Below are 16,976 nucleotides of genomic sequence, written 5' to 3' on the forward strand. Positions count from 1 at the left end.
GTTGAGAAATGGAAATCGTTAAGCTTGTTTGAAAAAGACAATTATACCAATAATATCATACACGGAATACAAACAAAATAGCAGAAACAACACTTCGTTACTGACCAAAGTCAACTTTATTGCACTTAACGAAACAGTGCATTATTGCATCTTCATTTATTTTTTTTCAATCCATATCGCCGATATTCGTCTTAAACATGCAAGTGCGAGCCAAAAGAAAGAAAAAAATACTTTTATTTTATTGAATAGTGGTACCAGGTTTTTAAAAGGTCCTGAAATAATAATAATAAACTGCACCGCCAAGACACTTTTTCTGACATGTTTGATTATTTGTGTCAGCATCAAGTTTTTTTTCGGTTTGAAAAGCTTTTTGGTCATTGACTTGAAACATATAACTGTTATGTATAGTTTCCAGGTGTTGAATGAATAACTTCTTAACAGAGTTAAGTTGTCGGAAATTAAAAGCGAAGAAAATATTATTGAACATTATGGCAGGTAACTCGAACTTCACGTAAGACTTGACACACTGTATACATGTATGCATTCCTCGTTTTGTGGTATAAACGAAATGGGTCAAAGCCGGAATGTTCAGATCTATACGATTAATGCAATCGCAGTTTTTCAATGTGTCGTCTTATATATAAGAAACAAACATTCCCATTTGTTCAGCCTATGTACTTCTCAAATGTTTTGGAACACTTATTATTATTTCGTTAGCTAAATAACTGGTCATCATCTCTTTTATTTGCCTAAATGTTTAATTGACTAAGATTAGTTACTACCCCCGCACTAAAATCATCTCTCTAATCTACTAGTCTTAGTACTAGATGTCGAAAGTTCATTGATTATTATAATCCGGAATTAAAACGTATAATACTCCGGTTTGGTCCAAGTCTTATAAACCTAATTTGAAAAAAATAAGCGAATATCAAAATAAAATAAAATAAAAAAAATAATACTAAAAATTTTATCGAAGGTTTCTTGCAAACTAATGAAAACAAAACCAACAGAATAGATTGATTGATTAATTATTGGAGTTTAACGCCCGAGCAGCAATATTTCAGCTATATTCAGGCGATGAACATGAAATGGATGACAAAATGAACATGAAATGAAAATAGGGATGGGACACAAGGATAATAAGGTCGACAAGTCTTGATTGCCACTAGGAAAAAGGAGGGATGGGTAGGATAGGGCAATTTAGCATCCTGTGGCGGAGCGCAAAAGTTCCCACTCCTATCGAATACCACAGCAGAGTTCTTTAACGTGCGAGGAACGTGGCATCTTTCCCAACACGGTGCACCACTATAGTTTGCGGTAATGTTTTCAGTATTATAGCCTGACAACCCCAGCATGTAACACGTCAGGGGTACCCCATTCCACCACCTGCGGTACACATCCCAGTTGCTCTGTGGGCAGAGCGTCTAGCCCCCGGCTAGGTTTCTGAACACTATTTAGTCGCCTTTTACGACAAGCGTAGCGCTGCTGCAGGCCAATTCCTTTGACAACCGGACCTGTAAGGGGCCCAACAAAATAGAAGGTACACAACATTTCATATGCAAAACGCAACAGGAAAAGAGAGTTTAATTTTGACTTAATGTTCTAGTTATTGACAGATAACAATGTGCAGTAGATTATACACGGAGCATGTGAAATTCCACATTTATGAGATAGCTTATAAAATCGATCTTTTCGTTTACTAATTAAAAATACTTCTTATCATTAAACACAGAGTAATCAAGGGAACCAAGATTCTAGCGGAAATCAAAAGAATGTCATTCAGGACAAACAGACAAGAATAATAAAGAACATAAATTAACCAAAATAATACAGGTATATCGGTAGGATAAACATCCTCTGCTTTTCTAGAAAAAAACCCGTCGAGTTGCTCATTAAAAGTGAAGTCCGGGGTAGAGAAATGGAAAACTATGACACGTTAAACAAATCAGTTTTCATGGCGCATATGGATACACCATAACGATTCACGAGTTCATGATGGCGACCAGAAAACTTCGGTAGTGAAGACTTCAATCTTGTAGCAACATAACTCTATTCCAGAAGCCTCACTGTAAGAAGTCTAGCGCGATACATGATTGATTGATTGTTGGGGTTTAACGCCCGAACAGCAATATTTCAACTATATTCAGGCGATGAACATGAAAGGGATGATAAAATGAACATGAAATGATGATGATGAAATGAAACTAGAGGCTCAAGAGAGCCTGAATCGCTCACCTGCTTAACCCTTTGCTTATTTGAAAAACTTGAGGGAATGAGACAGCCTAAGCTAAAATCAACTAAATTGTCAAATGCAGGAAATGCTTCTAATAGCATTTTCATGACCTGAACCCTAACGGTCATTTTGTGCAGAACACTCTAAGGAACAATCATGCCAAATTTAAAATCTGTCGGTCCAATAGTTTCAGAGAAGATTTTTGAAAGTTTGTCCAAGACGACGACGGACGCCAAGTGATGGCATAAGCTCACTTGGCCTTTGGCCAGGTGAGCTAAAAAAAGGGATGGAACACGAGAATAACAGGGTCAACAAATTTTGATCGCCACAAGCAAAAAGAGAGGAAGGGTAGGGTCGGGCAATTTAGCCTCCTGTGGCGGAGCGCAAAGGTTCCTACTCCTATCGAATACCACAGCCTTTTACGACAAGCTTAGCGCTGCAACGGGTCGAAATTTCGTTAAAAATTATAGCTTCATGTAATCCTTAATGCTTTCTTTGAAAGACACTAAAATTATTAATATTTTTGTTGTTGCTTTCATAATTAAATTTAACAACCTGTATTTCGGGAAGAAAACAGGGCGCCATCACAAAATGAAAAATATTACAAAATGTGACCACAATACGTTTGTATGACAATATTAATTTGAAAGTAAAATGATTTTCCTCAAAAATGATAATAAATATAGCCGTATTATATTTCGGTGTATTAAACTACGTTATTTGAAGACTTTTTAAACCCATGCTAACCGGCTGTATATATAATAAAACGTGTCAGTCGTTCGGTAGAAGTTTACGAAGAGGGAAAAAGCCATATGTTCAAATTACTACGCTTTCTGTTTTAATTAATAAACATGTAACATGTAAACAAAATCCTATAGCATCAAAATCATTTCAATCTGAAAGGTCGTAATCATTTGTATGATTTTGATCACAATTATGCTCAAACTAAACTGAAACATAAGTGGACAGTGCTTGTCTTCAAAATTAAGTAATTTTCAAACAACCTACATATAACAGTAATGACAATTGTATATCACAACATAATAAAATTGCAGACCCTTTCAATTAATTTATTAATTTTTTGCCCCGTGCTGGTCCGGGTGTCAAACTAATAGGCAAACAGCACCGCACCGCTAAGCTTGTCGTAAAAGGCAACTAAATAGTGCCCAGAACCTGGCCGGGGGCTAGAGCGTTCTGCCTTCAGATTGATTGTTGGGGTTCAACCAACCAATTAAATCGTATGTAACATTAGGCATATTCTGGTAAATAATTTCAGCGATTACTATATATCTGTTTAAAAATGCTCTAAGAAACGCGGTTTTCGCGCAACGTCAAATCCGCAGTACAATGAAAGTAGAAATAGAAACGGCAGTATCACGAATGTTTAACTACTGGTAAGGAAAATTCAAACCAGTGAAGAAGTTTTCCCTTTAAGTTAATTGATTACAGTTTGTTAATAAATAATGTTGAAATACTCAATATATATATAATATATATATATATATATCTATATATATAGAAAGGTCTGAAATATTCTAAACGATGTTAGAACTGTCAAATTTGCGATGCAAATTTTTGGCCAGCTAGGCTATATTATAATATAGTGCACTGCTCTACAAGACCTAAGAACTAATGGAGAAAACAAGCTTGCAGATAAAGGCAGAGCAGTATTGGTCATGGACAAATCCGCCTATACCCAAGAGGCCTAGCGTCATCTAAGAGACGACCGTTTTAATACTTCATTTAACGAAGACCCCACTCAAACATTTGCTTACGAAATAAAAATGAATTTAACAAAAAGTACGAAAATGACCACATCGACTTGGAAACACCTGAATATCTTAAATCTGAAGTTCCAATACCTGATCGATTTTATCTACTTCAAAAGATCAACAAAGTCAACAATCCGGATATACCAATAGTTATTGTTAACTGTTAGCCTAAAACAAATTCGGAATTCGTGGACTTTCATCTACGCCCACATGCTGAATAACTTCCATCCTTTATAAAAGATATCACCAATTTTCTTTTACAAATAATGCAGGTTCTGAATTTTCTTCCTCCGAATTCGGCCTTAGTCACTATGGACGTTGCCTTACTCTTTAGCAAAATTCCTCATTCTGACGGCATCGAAGCTTGTAGAGATGTATGGGATTCTCGGGATGTCAAATATCCACCTACTGACTGCCTAGTACCATTGCTCACAATGGTTTTAAAAATAAACATCATTATTTACAAATAAATGGCACAGTTATTGGCACTAAAATGGCACTATCTTATATGAACATTTCCATGGGAAAGTTTGAAAAAGAACGTGTTGAATCTTTGATTGAGAAGCCTCTGTCCTTGTATAGTTTTACTGATGATGTGGACATGAAGTGGACCCATAACGAAGAAGAGCTGAAACATTTCATCAAAAATTTCAAGCAAACAACCAACACCCGTCTATCAAGTTCACAAACGAAACATCTACCACAACCATCTCATTCCTCGATACCTCCGGTACATTATCACAGAGTGAGCTGTCCACAGACCTATACTCAAAACAAACTGACACCCACCAATACATAATGCCCAAGAGATGACATCCACCACACTTGACTAAAAGTATACCATTTAGTCAAGCTCTTAAACTAAGGCGCATTTGTTCCAACAATAAATCTTTAAAATCAATCTTAGCAAGACGTCCAACTGACTCGTGTACGAGCAATTTAGGGCTGTGGTCAATAAATGCGTTCATAGACAAAATTTGGACGACTGTGTTGAGCTAGTTCCAATTGTACACAAACTATTATTTAACTTGCGTGTTAGTCAAGTTTTTACAAAGGAATGGTTAAAACTCTATTACAACAGAATTTATAGAATTGTTATCAAAATATTTCAGTGTTTCTCGAAGGATATTGCAAATTATTTTCCCAACAAACTGCTATGGAAGAAAATAGTATGTCAATCCATAGAAAACCGAAGGCGAAACGGGTTCGAATACAGAAATGATTTGATTGATTGAATGACGGGGTTTAACGCCCGAGCAGCAATATTTCAGCTATAATCAGGCGATGAACATGAAAAGGATGATAAAATGAACATGAAATGATAATGATGAAATTCAGATAAGGGATGGGACACAAGGATAATAGGGACGACAAATTTTGATTGCCACAAGATAGAAGGGAGGGCTAGGTAAAGTCGAGCAATTAAGCCTCCTGTGGCGCAAAGGTTACTACTCCTATCGAATACCATAGCAGGGTTCCTTATCGCGGCATCTTTCCCAACTTCCCCGGCTAGGTTTCTGAGCACTATTTAGTCGCCTTTTACGACAAGCTTAGCGCTGCTGCAGGCCTATTCTTTTAACACCCGGACCTGCACGGGGCCTAATAAATAAATGAATCTAAAAAAACTACACAAAACAGGGTTTTCAGGAAGTAAGTTTTGCTTCATGTTCAAAGAGATTTTCTCAGCTTCTTGTGTTTCAAGTTCAATATTTTTTTGTTTGTTAATTATTGTGGTAACGTAAGTGGTATCAGAAAACACCTACTTTAATATTTTTACAAAATCAATTTTGCCATAAACGCTTCTTAAAAAATGTTAAGCTCTGGTAACAGCAAGGAACTAAAGTCATCCGCCCCTATTTTAAAGTCTCAATCGTCATCATTTTAATGTTATTTTTTAATTACAGACAAAAGTTATGTAATTAGTAACGATTGTTCTATGTTATGATTATTAAAATTACAGTTCAGAACGCACTGGTTCTCATTTTTTTCTCTCCCCTAAAAATTGGACAATTTCTGATATTGACGCATAGATTTGGTGAATTTTCGTCTTTTTCTGAATAGTTTCACTACATTTATTTTTAGGTCTTTTGCAGTTTGCTTTATGGTATTGGTTTTGTTCATTTTGTCCTGTAAAAATTCAGTTGTTCACTGCTTGACTTTAGGTGGATGATTGTCTCACTGGAAATCATACCGCATCTCCTATTTTTATAGCCCGTGCAGGTCCGGGTGTCAAAAGAATAGGCCTGCAGCAGCACTAAGCGTGTCGTTAAAGGCGACTAAATAGTGCCCAGAATCTAGCAGGGGGCTAGGTGACCACAGAGCAACTGGGTTGTGTGCCATTGGCATGTTACATGCTGGGGTTGTCAGGCTATAATACGGAAAACCTGACCACAAAACATAGTGGTGAACCGTGTTGGGAAAGATGCCACGTTCCCCGCACGTTAAAGAACCATGCTGTGTTATTCGATAGGAGTAGGAACCTTTGCGCCCCGCCACAGGAGGCTGAATTGCCCGAACCTACCCATCCCTCCATTTTTCTAGTGGCAATCAAAATTTGACGTCTCTATTATTCTTGTGTCCTATCCCATTTTTCACTTCATCATCATTCCATGTTCATTTTATCATCCATTTCATGCTCATCGCCTGAATATTGATGAAATATTGTTGCTCGGGCGTTAAACCCCAATAATAAATCATGTTCATCTCGATATAGCTAAAACATTGCTGCTTGGGCGTTAAACTCCAAAGATCAATAATCAACCTATTTTTATATTATTGAATTGTTTATGTTGAACTTAGTTAAAAGTCTTCGAGTTTTCCTAGACCTTCGAATCTGTCCTCAGTTTTTAGAATTCGAGTTGCTATTTATAAGAATTCGACTTGCTATTTATAAGCCCCTTGCAGGTCCGGGTGTTAAAAGAATAGGCCTGCAGCAGCGCTAAGCTTGTCGTATAAGGCGACTAAATAGTGCTCAGAAACCTAGCCGGGGGCTAGGCGCTCTGCTCACAGAGCAACTGGGATGTGTACCCCAGGTGGTGGAATGGGGTACCCCTGGCGCGTTACATGCTGGGGTTGTCAGGCTATAATACCGAAAACCTGACCGCAAACCATAGTGGTGCACCGTGTTGGGAAAGATGCCACGTTCCTCGCACGTTAAAGAACCCTGCTGTGGTATTCGATAGGAGTAGGAACCTTTGCGCTCCACCACAGGAGGCTAAATTGCCCGACCTTACCCATCCCCCTTTTTCCAGTGGCAATCAAAATTTGTCGACCCTATTATCCTTGTGACCCATCCTTTTTTTTTTCATTTCATGTTCATTTTATCATCCATTTCATGTTCATTGTCTGAATATAGCTGAAATATTGCTGCTCGGACGTTAAACCCCAACAAACAAAAAAAAAAGCTATTTATAATATATAACATATCGATGCGTAATCCCCCCTAATCGCCTGAATATAGCTGAAATATTGCTGCTCGGGCGTTAAACCAATCAATCAATCAATCAATCAATTCCAAACCAGTTACAGTTTTACAGTTAATTAACGGTCTTATTTTTATGTGACATGTTTTCTTGACAGTCACACTCAATATTAACTTGTCGATTCAACAATTAAAAATTTCTGTGTAAATGCACTTAAAGTTTTTGTAGTCTCTATCCAAATTAAATAAATTTGTATTATATCCACTTTTAAGAGGTCTTTACAAACTACACAAACCTGAATCTTTGAATGAAGATTTATCCACAGTCATACCAGTAATCAATCCTTGTTCAAAGACACGTATTAAATAATATATTGTTAGTTTAAAGTGGTGTGTAGATTATGGAACGCAATGACTGCCTAAATATATTAGTACTTGTATCGCATATCCCTGGGCGGGCGTACGTCAAAACATGGAGGCTATAAAATTATAGTGTATTTTTCTTTGGCTCTCTACAAACTTATGTTGTCAAAAGATATAAACAATAACTTATAAAACAGAGCAAACATCACACTTTAGGATGACAAACTTTATTAAAGAATATCTGACATACTAACATAAAAATGTTCCACTGAAAAGGCTGGTTTGATGAGTGCAAAACGAAAGTGAAATTAGAGAAAATGGTTATTTACAGTTCAAGACTACGTTTCTGTCCAATCTTCGTGGATTCACTCTACTTTTTTTACGGGAAATTCTTTTTCACATGTCCTTAGAAACGCTACATAAGTAAAAGTTTTATTGAATCAATTTACATATTTAAAATAAAATCCTAAAAATATGCACTTCACTATAGAAGTCTATAGGAAAATTAATACGATACTGAGACCATTGATTGATTGATAATTGGGGTTTAACGTCCAAGCAGCAATATTTCAGCTATATTCTGACGATGAGTATGACAGGGATGGTAAAATGAACATGATGATGATGATAATGAAAAAAAAAATGATGGGACACAAAGATAAAGGGGATGACAAATTTTGATTGCCACTAGAAAAGGGAGGGATGGGTAGGGTTGGACATTTAAGATAATCCCCGAGATGATATTTATGGATACAAATAGTATGGAATAACGACGCTAATTATATGAAAATGTACTTTCGCGTATGTTATTTACAACCTGAACGCTCAAGTCGCGGTAACACTGCCCAAGAATCATACGACACTTTGCTTTCACAGAACTTTCTCTACATTAACGAGAACCCGATATTCACATGTGGTGATTTTAACGGGCGTGTCACTCATATCAATACTTTACCGATATGTTGGACTCTGTACCGGAACAAAAATGGCTTGACAATACAAGAAACCCTTTCAGTGATGATCTGATTAACATTCTGAAAGGCAGCAATTGCGGTATGTTGTATATTTCTCGGAAATGAAGACAGAAATAACATTTGTATCAAATATTGGAAAATATGTTGTACCGTACATGACCGTACCGAGCGGCTGCAATATGAAAACTTTAAAGTGAAACTGGTTTCCAAAATATATGATTGCGACCAGCATTTATCACGAACTCAAATCCACCGGATCACTCGTTTTTATACTCAGTTCAACTATATGGATTTATTAATCGCATCAACAAAGGATTTCACATTGGAACAAACTCTGTATGATGCCTTCTTTATGCGGATGACATAGTTTTCATCTTAGACTCAGTCGATGGATTGCAATCCAAACTTTATTGTATAAGCGACTGGTCAAAGACTTGGCGGGCAAAAGGAAAGTGATGCATATACGAAAAGCGGCAAAATCAAAGACTGCTCGGGCAATCGAGCAATTTCCCTATCACAACCGTGTGGTGACCTGTAGAAGTTTATACCACACCTCTTACAGAGCAACTTGATGTGTGCCCCAGATGGTGGAATGGGGTACCCCTGGCATGTTAGATGCTTGGGTTGTCAGGCTATAATACGGAAAACCTGACCGCAAACCATAGTGGTGCACCGTGTTGGGAAAGATGCCACGTTCCTCGCACGTTAAAGAACCCTGCTGTGGTATTCGATAGGAGTAGGAACTTTGCGCTCCACCACAGGAGTCCGACCTTACCCATTCCCCCTTTTTCCAGTGGGAATCAAAATTTGTCGCCCCTATTACCCTTGTGTCCTATCCTTTTTTTTTTTTTTTTTTTAAATCATCGTCATTTCATGTTCATTTTATCATCCATATCATGGTCATCGTCTGAATATAGCTGAAATATTGCTGCTCGGACGTTAAACCCCAAACAAACAAACAAACATCGTATTTGTGCAACTTACGTTATAAGTCTTCTAATTTTTCTAGGCCTTCGAATCTTTCCTCATTTTGTTATTCGACACGCTATTTGGACTATTTAACACATCAATGTGTAATAATTCAAAACCAGTAAGTTACAAAATTCCTTTTGTGTGAAATATTACATCATGTAATGGATTGTTATCATTGACAGTCATGCTTAATATAATTTTGCCGAACATTTGTAAAGTTGTTTTGTCACAGTACAGAAATACATTAATTACACATATTTTACACTTTTATTTTTTTATATTTCATTGATATACGCGCCTGACTCAATGAGAAAATCGACGACTTTACCATCAATAGAAAATGGAACGACGGCATGGTCTGTCTTTTCCATTCAATGTGAATAGTAATAACTTTTCCACAATTGCAACATGTAATATTTCGAGATATTCTTCAATCCCTTTCGTAATGTCCCGAGTTTCCACATCGGTAACAAACATTCCCCGTTGTTTTCCGAAAACAATTTTGCAGTAACTCGAGGTTTGCTTTGCTTTGGTTTTTGTTGTTTATTTCTAGGACTTCTTTACACTTGCAGCAGCGATAAGCTTGTCGTAAAAGGCGACTAACTAGGGCTCAGAAACCTAGCCGGGGGCTAGGCGCTCTGCCCACAGAGCAACTGGGATATGTGTGCCTCAGGTGGTGGAATGGGGTACCCCTGGCGTGTTACATGCTGGGGTTGTCAGGCTATAATACGGAAAACCTGACCGCAAACCATAGTGGTGGACCGTGTTGGGAAAGATGCCACGTTCCTTGCACGTTAAAGAACCCTGCTGTGGTATTCGATAGGAGTAGGAACCATTGCGCTCGGCCACAGGAGGCTAAATTGCCCGACCTTACCCATCCCTCCCTTTTTCTAGTGGCAATCAAAATTGGTCGACCCTATTATCCGTGTGTCCCATCCCTTTTTTTTGCATTTCATCATCATTTCATGTTCATTTTATCATCCATTTCGTGTTCATAGTCTGAATATAGCTATTTTTTTTTATAGCTAAAATATTGCTGCTCGGGCGTTAAACCCCAACAATCAATCAGTCTGCTATAAATATCCCCCCCTATGCGATATTTCAATCCCCTTGCTGCGATAAATTAACTCCCCTGTTATATTTTAACCACCTACTGTGATAAAGTTACTCTGAGCTGCGATACTTTAACCCTCTGCTGCGATATTTCAATCACCATGGTGCAATAAATTAACCCCCTGTTATATTTAATCCACCTGCTGCGTTATATTAACCCCCTCGCTGCCATGAATTAACCCCCATTTGCGATATATTAACCTTCCTGTTACGATAAATTGACCCCCCATGCTGCTGGGATAATTTAACCCCTGCTGCGATATTTCCCCCATTCATGTGTGATAAATTACCCCCCCCCCCTGTTATGATATTTTAACCTCCTGCCACATGGATCAAATATGTAGCCCCATTAGTATACAACCTACACAAGGGTGATCCAAGATTTGGGGGTTCCTCGCTTCAACTCATTTTTTCCGACGCAGTCTGTATTGTTTCGCTTTTTACACTTTGACCTGAAAGACGCTCTTCCATGGAAACACAAGTCACCTGATCGCAATCCTGTTTCCCGATTGGCCAAACACTGGTAACTTAGTGGCGTTCGAAAAAACTGTATCGAAAATTTAAATTGCGTGCTATGTATGTAGAAAATTGTAACTAAAAAGAACAAAATTATGCTGCGTCGGTTTTTTTAAAAGATAGAACTTGTTTTCAAATAAAATCGAATATATCACCTTGACATCGCTGGGTGTTGACATCACCTTGTAAGAATCAGGCAATGTGTGTTACATCAATATTCTCAACCACATGTAAGTCTTTTTAAACTTGAATATATTCAAACATCGAATCATGAAACAGTTGTGACTTAGTTTTTTTACCTGCTTATAGGGAAAAAGTGTGGGAAAACTTTCCTCACATTTTTTCACAGTGCATTTCAACTAAATTTGGTCTATCAATATCTTACAAAGGCAAACATTTTGATGGTTATTTGTGGAGGTTATGAGGTATAAATACTTGCTTAATGCAATAAAATCTCTGTGTTTTTTTCTTCATGTGCCACAACTTATACACATTTCCACTGATTCTTAGACGGAGAAGTACTTAACTGCAATAACACTTGGAAAATAAATTTTCCCGCGATTTTTGTTGTCTAGTGATGTAAATGTCACTGTAGTTTCACTTTCGGTCCAAGCGCTTGTATGGAGTTTGAATGTTCAAATCATTATATTTGATGATACCTGTGTTAATTCAGTTAGATTCATCACTTGTCAAGTGATAGCTGAGCAGTAAATAGTTATACATTTAATTTTATTTGAAAAAAAACTTGAGTTAAAGCGAGGCACCCCAAAATCTGGGATCACCTATGTGTAGGTTGTAAACTAATGGAGCTACATATTTGATTGTGGGAGCAAGCCCCTGTGCTCCTGCTACGATATATTAACCCCTTCCGTGATAAATTAATCTCCTCTAGGGGGTGAGATTATGTTAAAATAACCCTGAGGTCAATATTTCATACGATATACATACCCCGCGGTTAAGATATATGATATTTTACCCCGAGATCAATATTTCGCGGGGTCAAAATTTCACATGACACCGGTCTAATTTAGTAAAACTTAAAAATGAATGGTGAAACTTGGTGGAAATATTGGTGGTGGGTAGTAGAGCAATCGTACTTTAATAGATGCAATACTTGTGAAGATAAAAAGGTGACAAATGCATGTTTTTAGCTATGCGGAAATATTCTGGTCTTTACTGCAGTGGGTTCGCTCCTTTGTACCAGCTGGCTGTTTTTCAAGAATGCAAATTTTTGCACTTTAACAATTGAAATCATGAGCATAAGAGCAGAAACGGGTACATATATTTTATGTTTTTTTTACAACAATATCATGTCTGCTTAGTTTTTCCAGCAGTTTAAATTAAAGTGCCTGATAACTAAGAAAACCTGCATTTTGAAGGCACCCAAAATTTGTCATTAAAATTGATATTTTTTCCCCATTTTTCAACGTTTTTTTGCTATTTTTTTATGTTATTTCTTTAAAAAAATCTTCTCCTTTGATACTACCGGACCAGTTGGAACCAAACTTGGTATGAATTTTTCTTGGGGTATCTTGCATAGAATTGATGTGGGGGATTTTTGATCCGTTGAAAAACATGACCGCCGTTACTAAAAAAAGAACATAGGCGTCAGACAGTAGTTTTTTTGCATATATCTCCAAAACAGTTAGGTTATGCCCAATCCTGACCAAGTAAATGTGTTCAGCATGATGAGTTCTACCTGCGGTCAAATTTTCATTATAATCTATTATGCCATGTTGGAGTTGTTGCCCTTTTTTAAAGTGTTTTGCTATTTAATCTTCTCCTCTGACACTATTTTACCAATTGAAACATAACTCGGTATAAGTGTTCCTTGGGGTATCCTGCACAGAAATAAAGTGGGTTTTTTTTGATCCGTCGAATAACATGGCCACTGTTACTAAAAATAGAACATAGGGGTCAGACAGTAGTTTTGCGCATATATCTCCAAAACCGTTAGGTTTAGCCAAACTCTTCCAATAGCTGAAATGATCCTTATTTTTAGGACTACAAAAGTCTTCAGGCATGAAATTTGTCAGACGCTTTCTTATAATAGTTATTTCCCATTGACATTTTTTTTTTACAGTTTTCAGCCAATGTCTTGAAAACTATGATAGATTTAGACTTTCATTTACTAAAATGATCCTTATGATAAGTCCTATCAAAGTTTTCTTGAGTCGAAATTGCTGGACAACTTCTTGTTTAATTTGTTGCCCTTGAAAGGCAAAATTCAACCAGGTGAGCGGTTCAGGCTCCTGGGAGCCTCTTGTTTGTTTCCCAGTGAGCTTGTCCGCGCCTTTTCTTGGAGGTGCTTTTGTTGGGAGGGGTTAAAACAAAACTTTCTCAGAAGTTGGGCATAATCATAAGTTAATCATAAGATGTGTTCCTGTCAAAAACAATTTAAAGGTGGGGCGATTTGCCCGAAAAAGGGATACGTCGTAATAAAGGACATAACGATATCTCGGGAATCTAGGTAGCCATGAACCTGAAAATCAATATAAAGGTAAGGTTTAATGAACGTTTAAACATTTGTGAAAAGAAAGCGAATCGATAATTTTAGGGTTGTCATGGTAACAAAAAAAACGAAAATATTAGCCGATTTCCCCCCAAATATCGGAAAATCTCAGATTAGCAGATATCTAGAGTATCTTAGCGTGACTGAACGCTTATTTTGGATTATCAAAATAAACTTTTGTTTTAAAATGGTCGCCTTCCATAATAAGGTGCCCTCATTGAAAAACAGTATAAAATTCCTCTGATTTTTTTGAAAACTAAAATAATTGTATGTTTTTTTGAGAAAGTAATCAAGGGAACCAAGGTTATAGCGGTAATCAAAAGAATGTAATCCAGGGACAAAGACCAGACATGGAAAACAGGCATACACAACAAAGAACATAAAGTAACTAAAATCATACATACAAAGTAACAAAAGTAAATGAGCAACTCGGACATGGACCAGGTGCACCGGTAGGGTAAGCGTCCTCTGCTTTTCTAGAAACACCCGCCGAGTTGCTCATAAAATGTCAAGTCCGGGGTAGACAAACGAGGAAAGGAAAACTATGACCCGTTGAGCGAGTGTTTTATAAGCGGCTGAACGGAATAAAACTGAATTTGTCAGAAAATGGGATGCTAAGTTCTATTTGGAAATCTGGCCTGGTCGAAATTTAAAAATTTTCTCTGTTTATGACGTAAAAAATCATAAAAAAGGAGAAAATCATAGAGGCATAATTCATGCTGATAAAAAGGAGCACTACAAGGTCACTTCAAATCGTTTTTTTTAAATCCATAATTGGGTTCTGTAACAGATTTATGCTGCTTCAAGATTTAAATCAAAACTACTAAAGGTGTATGGCCATCAACATTAACTTGTGGATCGTTGTGGTGCATTCATTTGTACTATGAAAACAGGTATTTTAATTGTGTTCTTATTTTTTTTCCAAAGGTTTCGTCTGTTTTCGAGAAATATTGATATCAGTTTTTAAAATGTTCGTCATCGCGGTCAAAGGTAAAAAAAATGTTCGATTTTGAGGAACAAGTTATACACACGTTCATTTAACAGTCTCATTTAGCAATAATTTTATACATCCATGTACATAAACATCTGCCATAAAATGATATATAGATGAATTTACATATAGAAGTCTTTGTTTACTCAGTGTTTCGGTGCTTTGTTTTGTAAGACTTCCATCGGATCTGTCGGATGTGCATGAAAGTGTCAATATTTAGTGCGTAGTTTGTATCGACTGGCAATAAATTTACTTTTGATAAATGTTTTATTTTATTATATTGAACCATGATGATGTCGTCATAATCGGGAAACGAGTTGCGGGACCAAAATTGTAATCGCGCTGTTTCGGATTTTAACTTTGGTAAAGATTAAACCACGAGTACATCTGAACTTTGATTACCCAATGAGGATGGGAGGAAACAAATAAGTGAAATATGAGTATGGCGCTATTCCTTGTCAATAGTTAAAACTGTTGATAGTGTAAACAGAACAATCAAAGCCCTTTGGAGTAGTAAGTTAAAATGTTATTACACATGATTTACTATAGAAAATAAAGAGTATATATATAATAATATTATGCTTTTTTGACTTGGATCCAGCACAATTTTGTTATGAACGTCTTCGGTTTATCCAAGGGAATCGTTTTTCATTCCTTTGATTCGGGTTTCTCTTGTACATTTACCACAAAATGATTGTGCAATATGGTAAAACTACTTCCGTATTGACTGTTCTTTAACCTGATTCAAAAGGACATTACATCTTTACATCTGATCTTCTCGATTTTTACACTCCTTAGTGTTCAGGTTTCCAATTTTAGCGTTCACACGTCGTTTATCATGCGTTTGCAGAGCATTTTGCATGCGTTTGCACATCATGATCTCCTGGCACTATTTCAAATAAGGCCTTTACAATTGGGTGCATGTGAGATACCCCTGGTTTTACAGTTGGAACGCTTTAGATCGACTCGCACTTCACTAAATTGAATTTGACCCCTACTTTTTCCGACGTAGAGTGGTGCGTACGGGTCTCCTCAATAATGCTATGATCCATGACCCCCTGGCACTATTTCAAATACAGTCCCTCTATGGAATAAACTTCCCACTTGCCCCACCCCTCCCCATTCCCCAATTCCCCCATACTCATTCCCCATTGCCCCATTCCCATTCCCCCATTGCTCCATCCTCCATTGCATCGACTTATTTGGAAAAGAAAATCAATAAATGTTTTATCAAACACATATAACGAATTATGCATCTCGCCGCCGAGTTCGAGATTTACCGAAATCACGCGATATTTGTATTGTTTATAAGTATTATCGCCACTCCGAGCTGATCCAAAATATTTTTAAAACTATAGATATATATATATATATAAATTGTGCATGAATTTAATTTCTAAAATGATTCTTAAAAATGGATATTCTTGTTTTACTTCAAATTTAAAACACTTTTCGAAATGTATACATATTCAGTCCCAGTTCCACAAAATAACATTTCTGTAAATTGAATGGGTGCAAACAAATTCAATTTCAATGATGGACTGATATTATTGTTTCAAATGTAAAACTTGTCAAAATAAACATCATATATGTGGCTGCGACACATTATTTCAGTCCAATTTCTCAAAAATGTCATATTTCTGCAGATTGTAAGGGTGCGAACAATTCTAATTTCAATCAGACTTCTACCCTGAATTCCACTAAGGCCTTTTACTTTATGCTATTACATTGGGATGGTCAATTTGACCCCTATCATAAGTTCACCTCCCACCTTCAGGGTTTAGTTAATTTCAAGATCAGGCCCGCGGACACTTTGACCTCGACCGGAGGTCACTTGACCGTACCCTCTGTGAACAGAGTTGCGCAAAAGCCGGGTATGCGAAAGCGCGTGAAGTCATGCAAGACTCACACTGCGACTAACAAAAAACTTAAGATTACTTAAGTTTGAAAATAAAAAAAAACAATATATCGTGTCGTTGTCGTGAACTAAAACTTTAAACAGAATAAAATGAAATGAAATGAAATGAAATGAAATGACATGACATGACATGACATGAAATGAAATAACATAGATTGAAATGAAATAAATCTAAATAAATGATTCATTAA

General features: G+C 36.8%; 1 protein-coding gene across 2 annotated transcripts in view; it reads right to left on the reverse strand.

Moving 5' to 3' along the window:
- Window positions 1-16,976, reverse strand: part of LOC148609290 (sialin-like) — a 46,784-nt gene that overhangs the window by 14,914 nt on the left and 14,894 nt on the right. Inside the window, exon 1 of one of the 2 annotated variants that reach the window (XM_088596316.1) lies at window positions 7,723-7,808. The exons of the other annotated variant lie outside the window; for it this stretch is intronic. Coding sequence (XP_088452442.1) covers window positions 7,723-7,756 — 34 coding nt within the window. The 5' untranslated portion in view covers window positions 7,757-7,808. Of the gene's footprint in view, window positions 1-7,722; window positions 7,809-16,976 lie in introns of those variants that run through there. 2 annotated transcript variants of the gene reach the window in all.

This window comes from Perna viridis, chromosome 8 (assembly GCF_037379345.1).
Source record: "Perna viridis isolate PV_CMFRI_1.1 ecotype Kerala chromosome 8, ASM3737934v1, whole genome shotgun sequence".
NCBI lineage: Eukaryota > Metazoa > Mollusca > Bivalvia > Mytilida > Mytilidae > Perna > Perna viridis.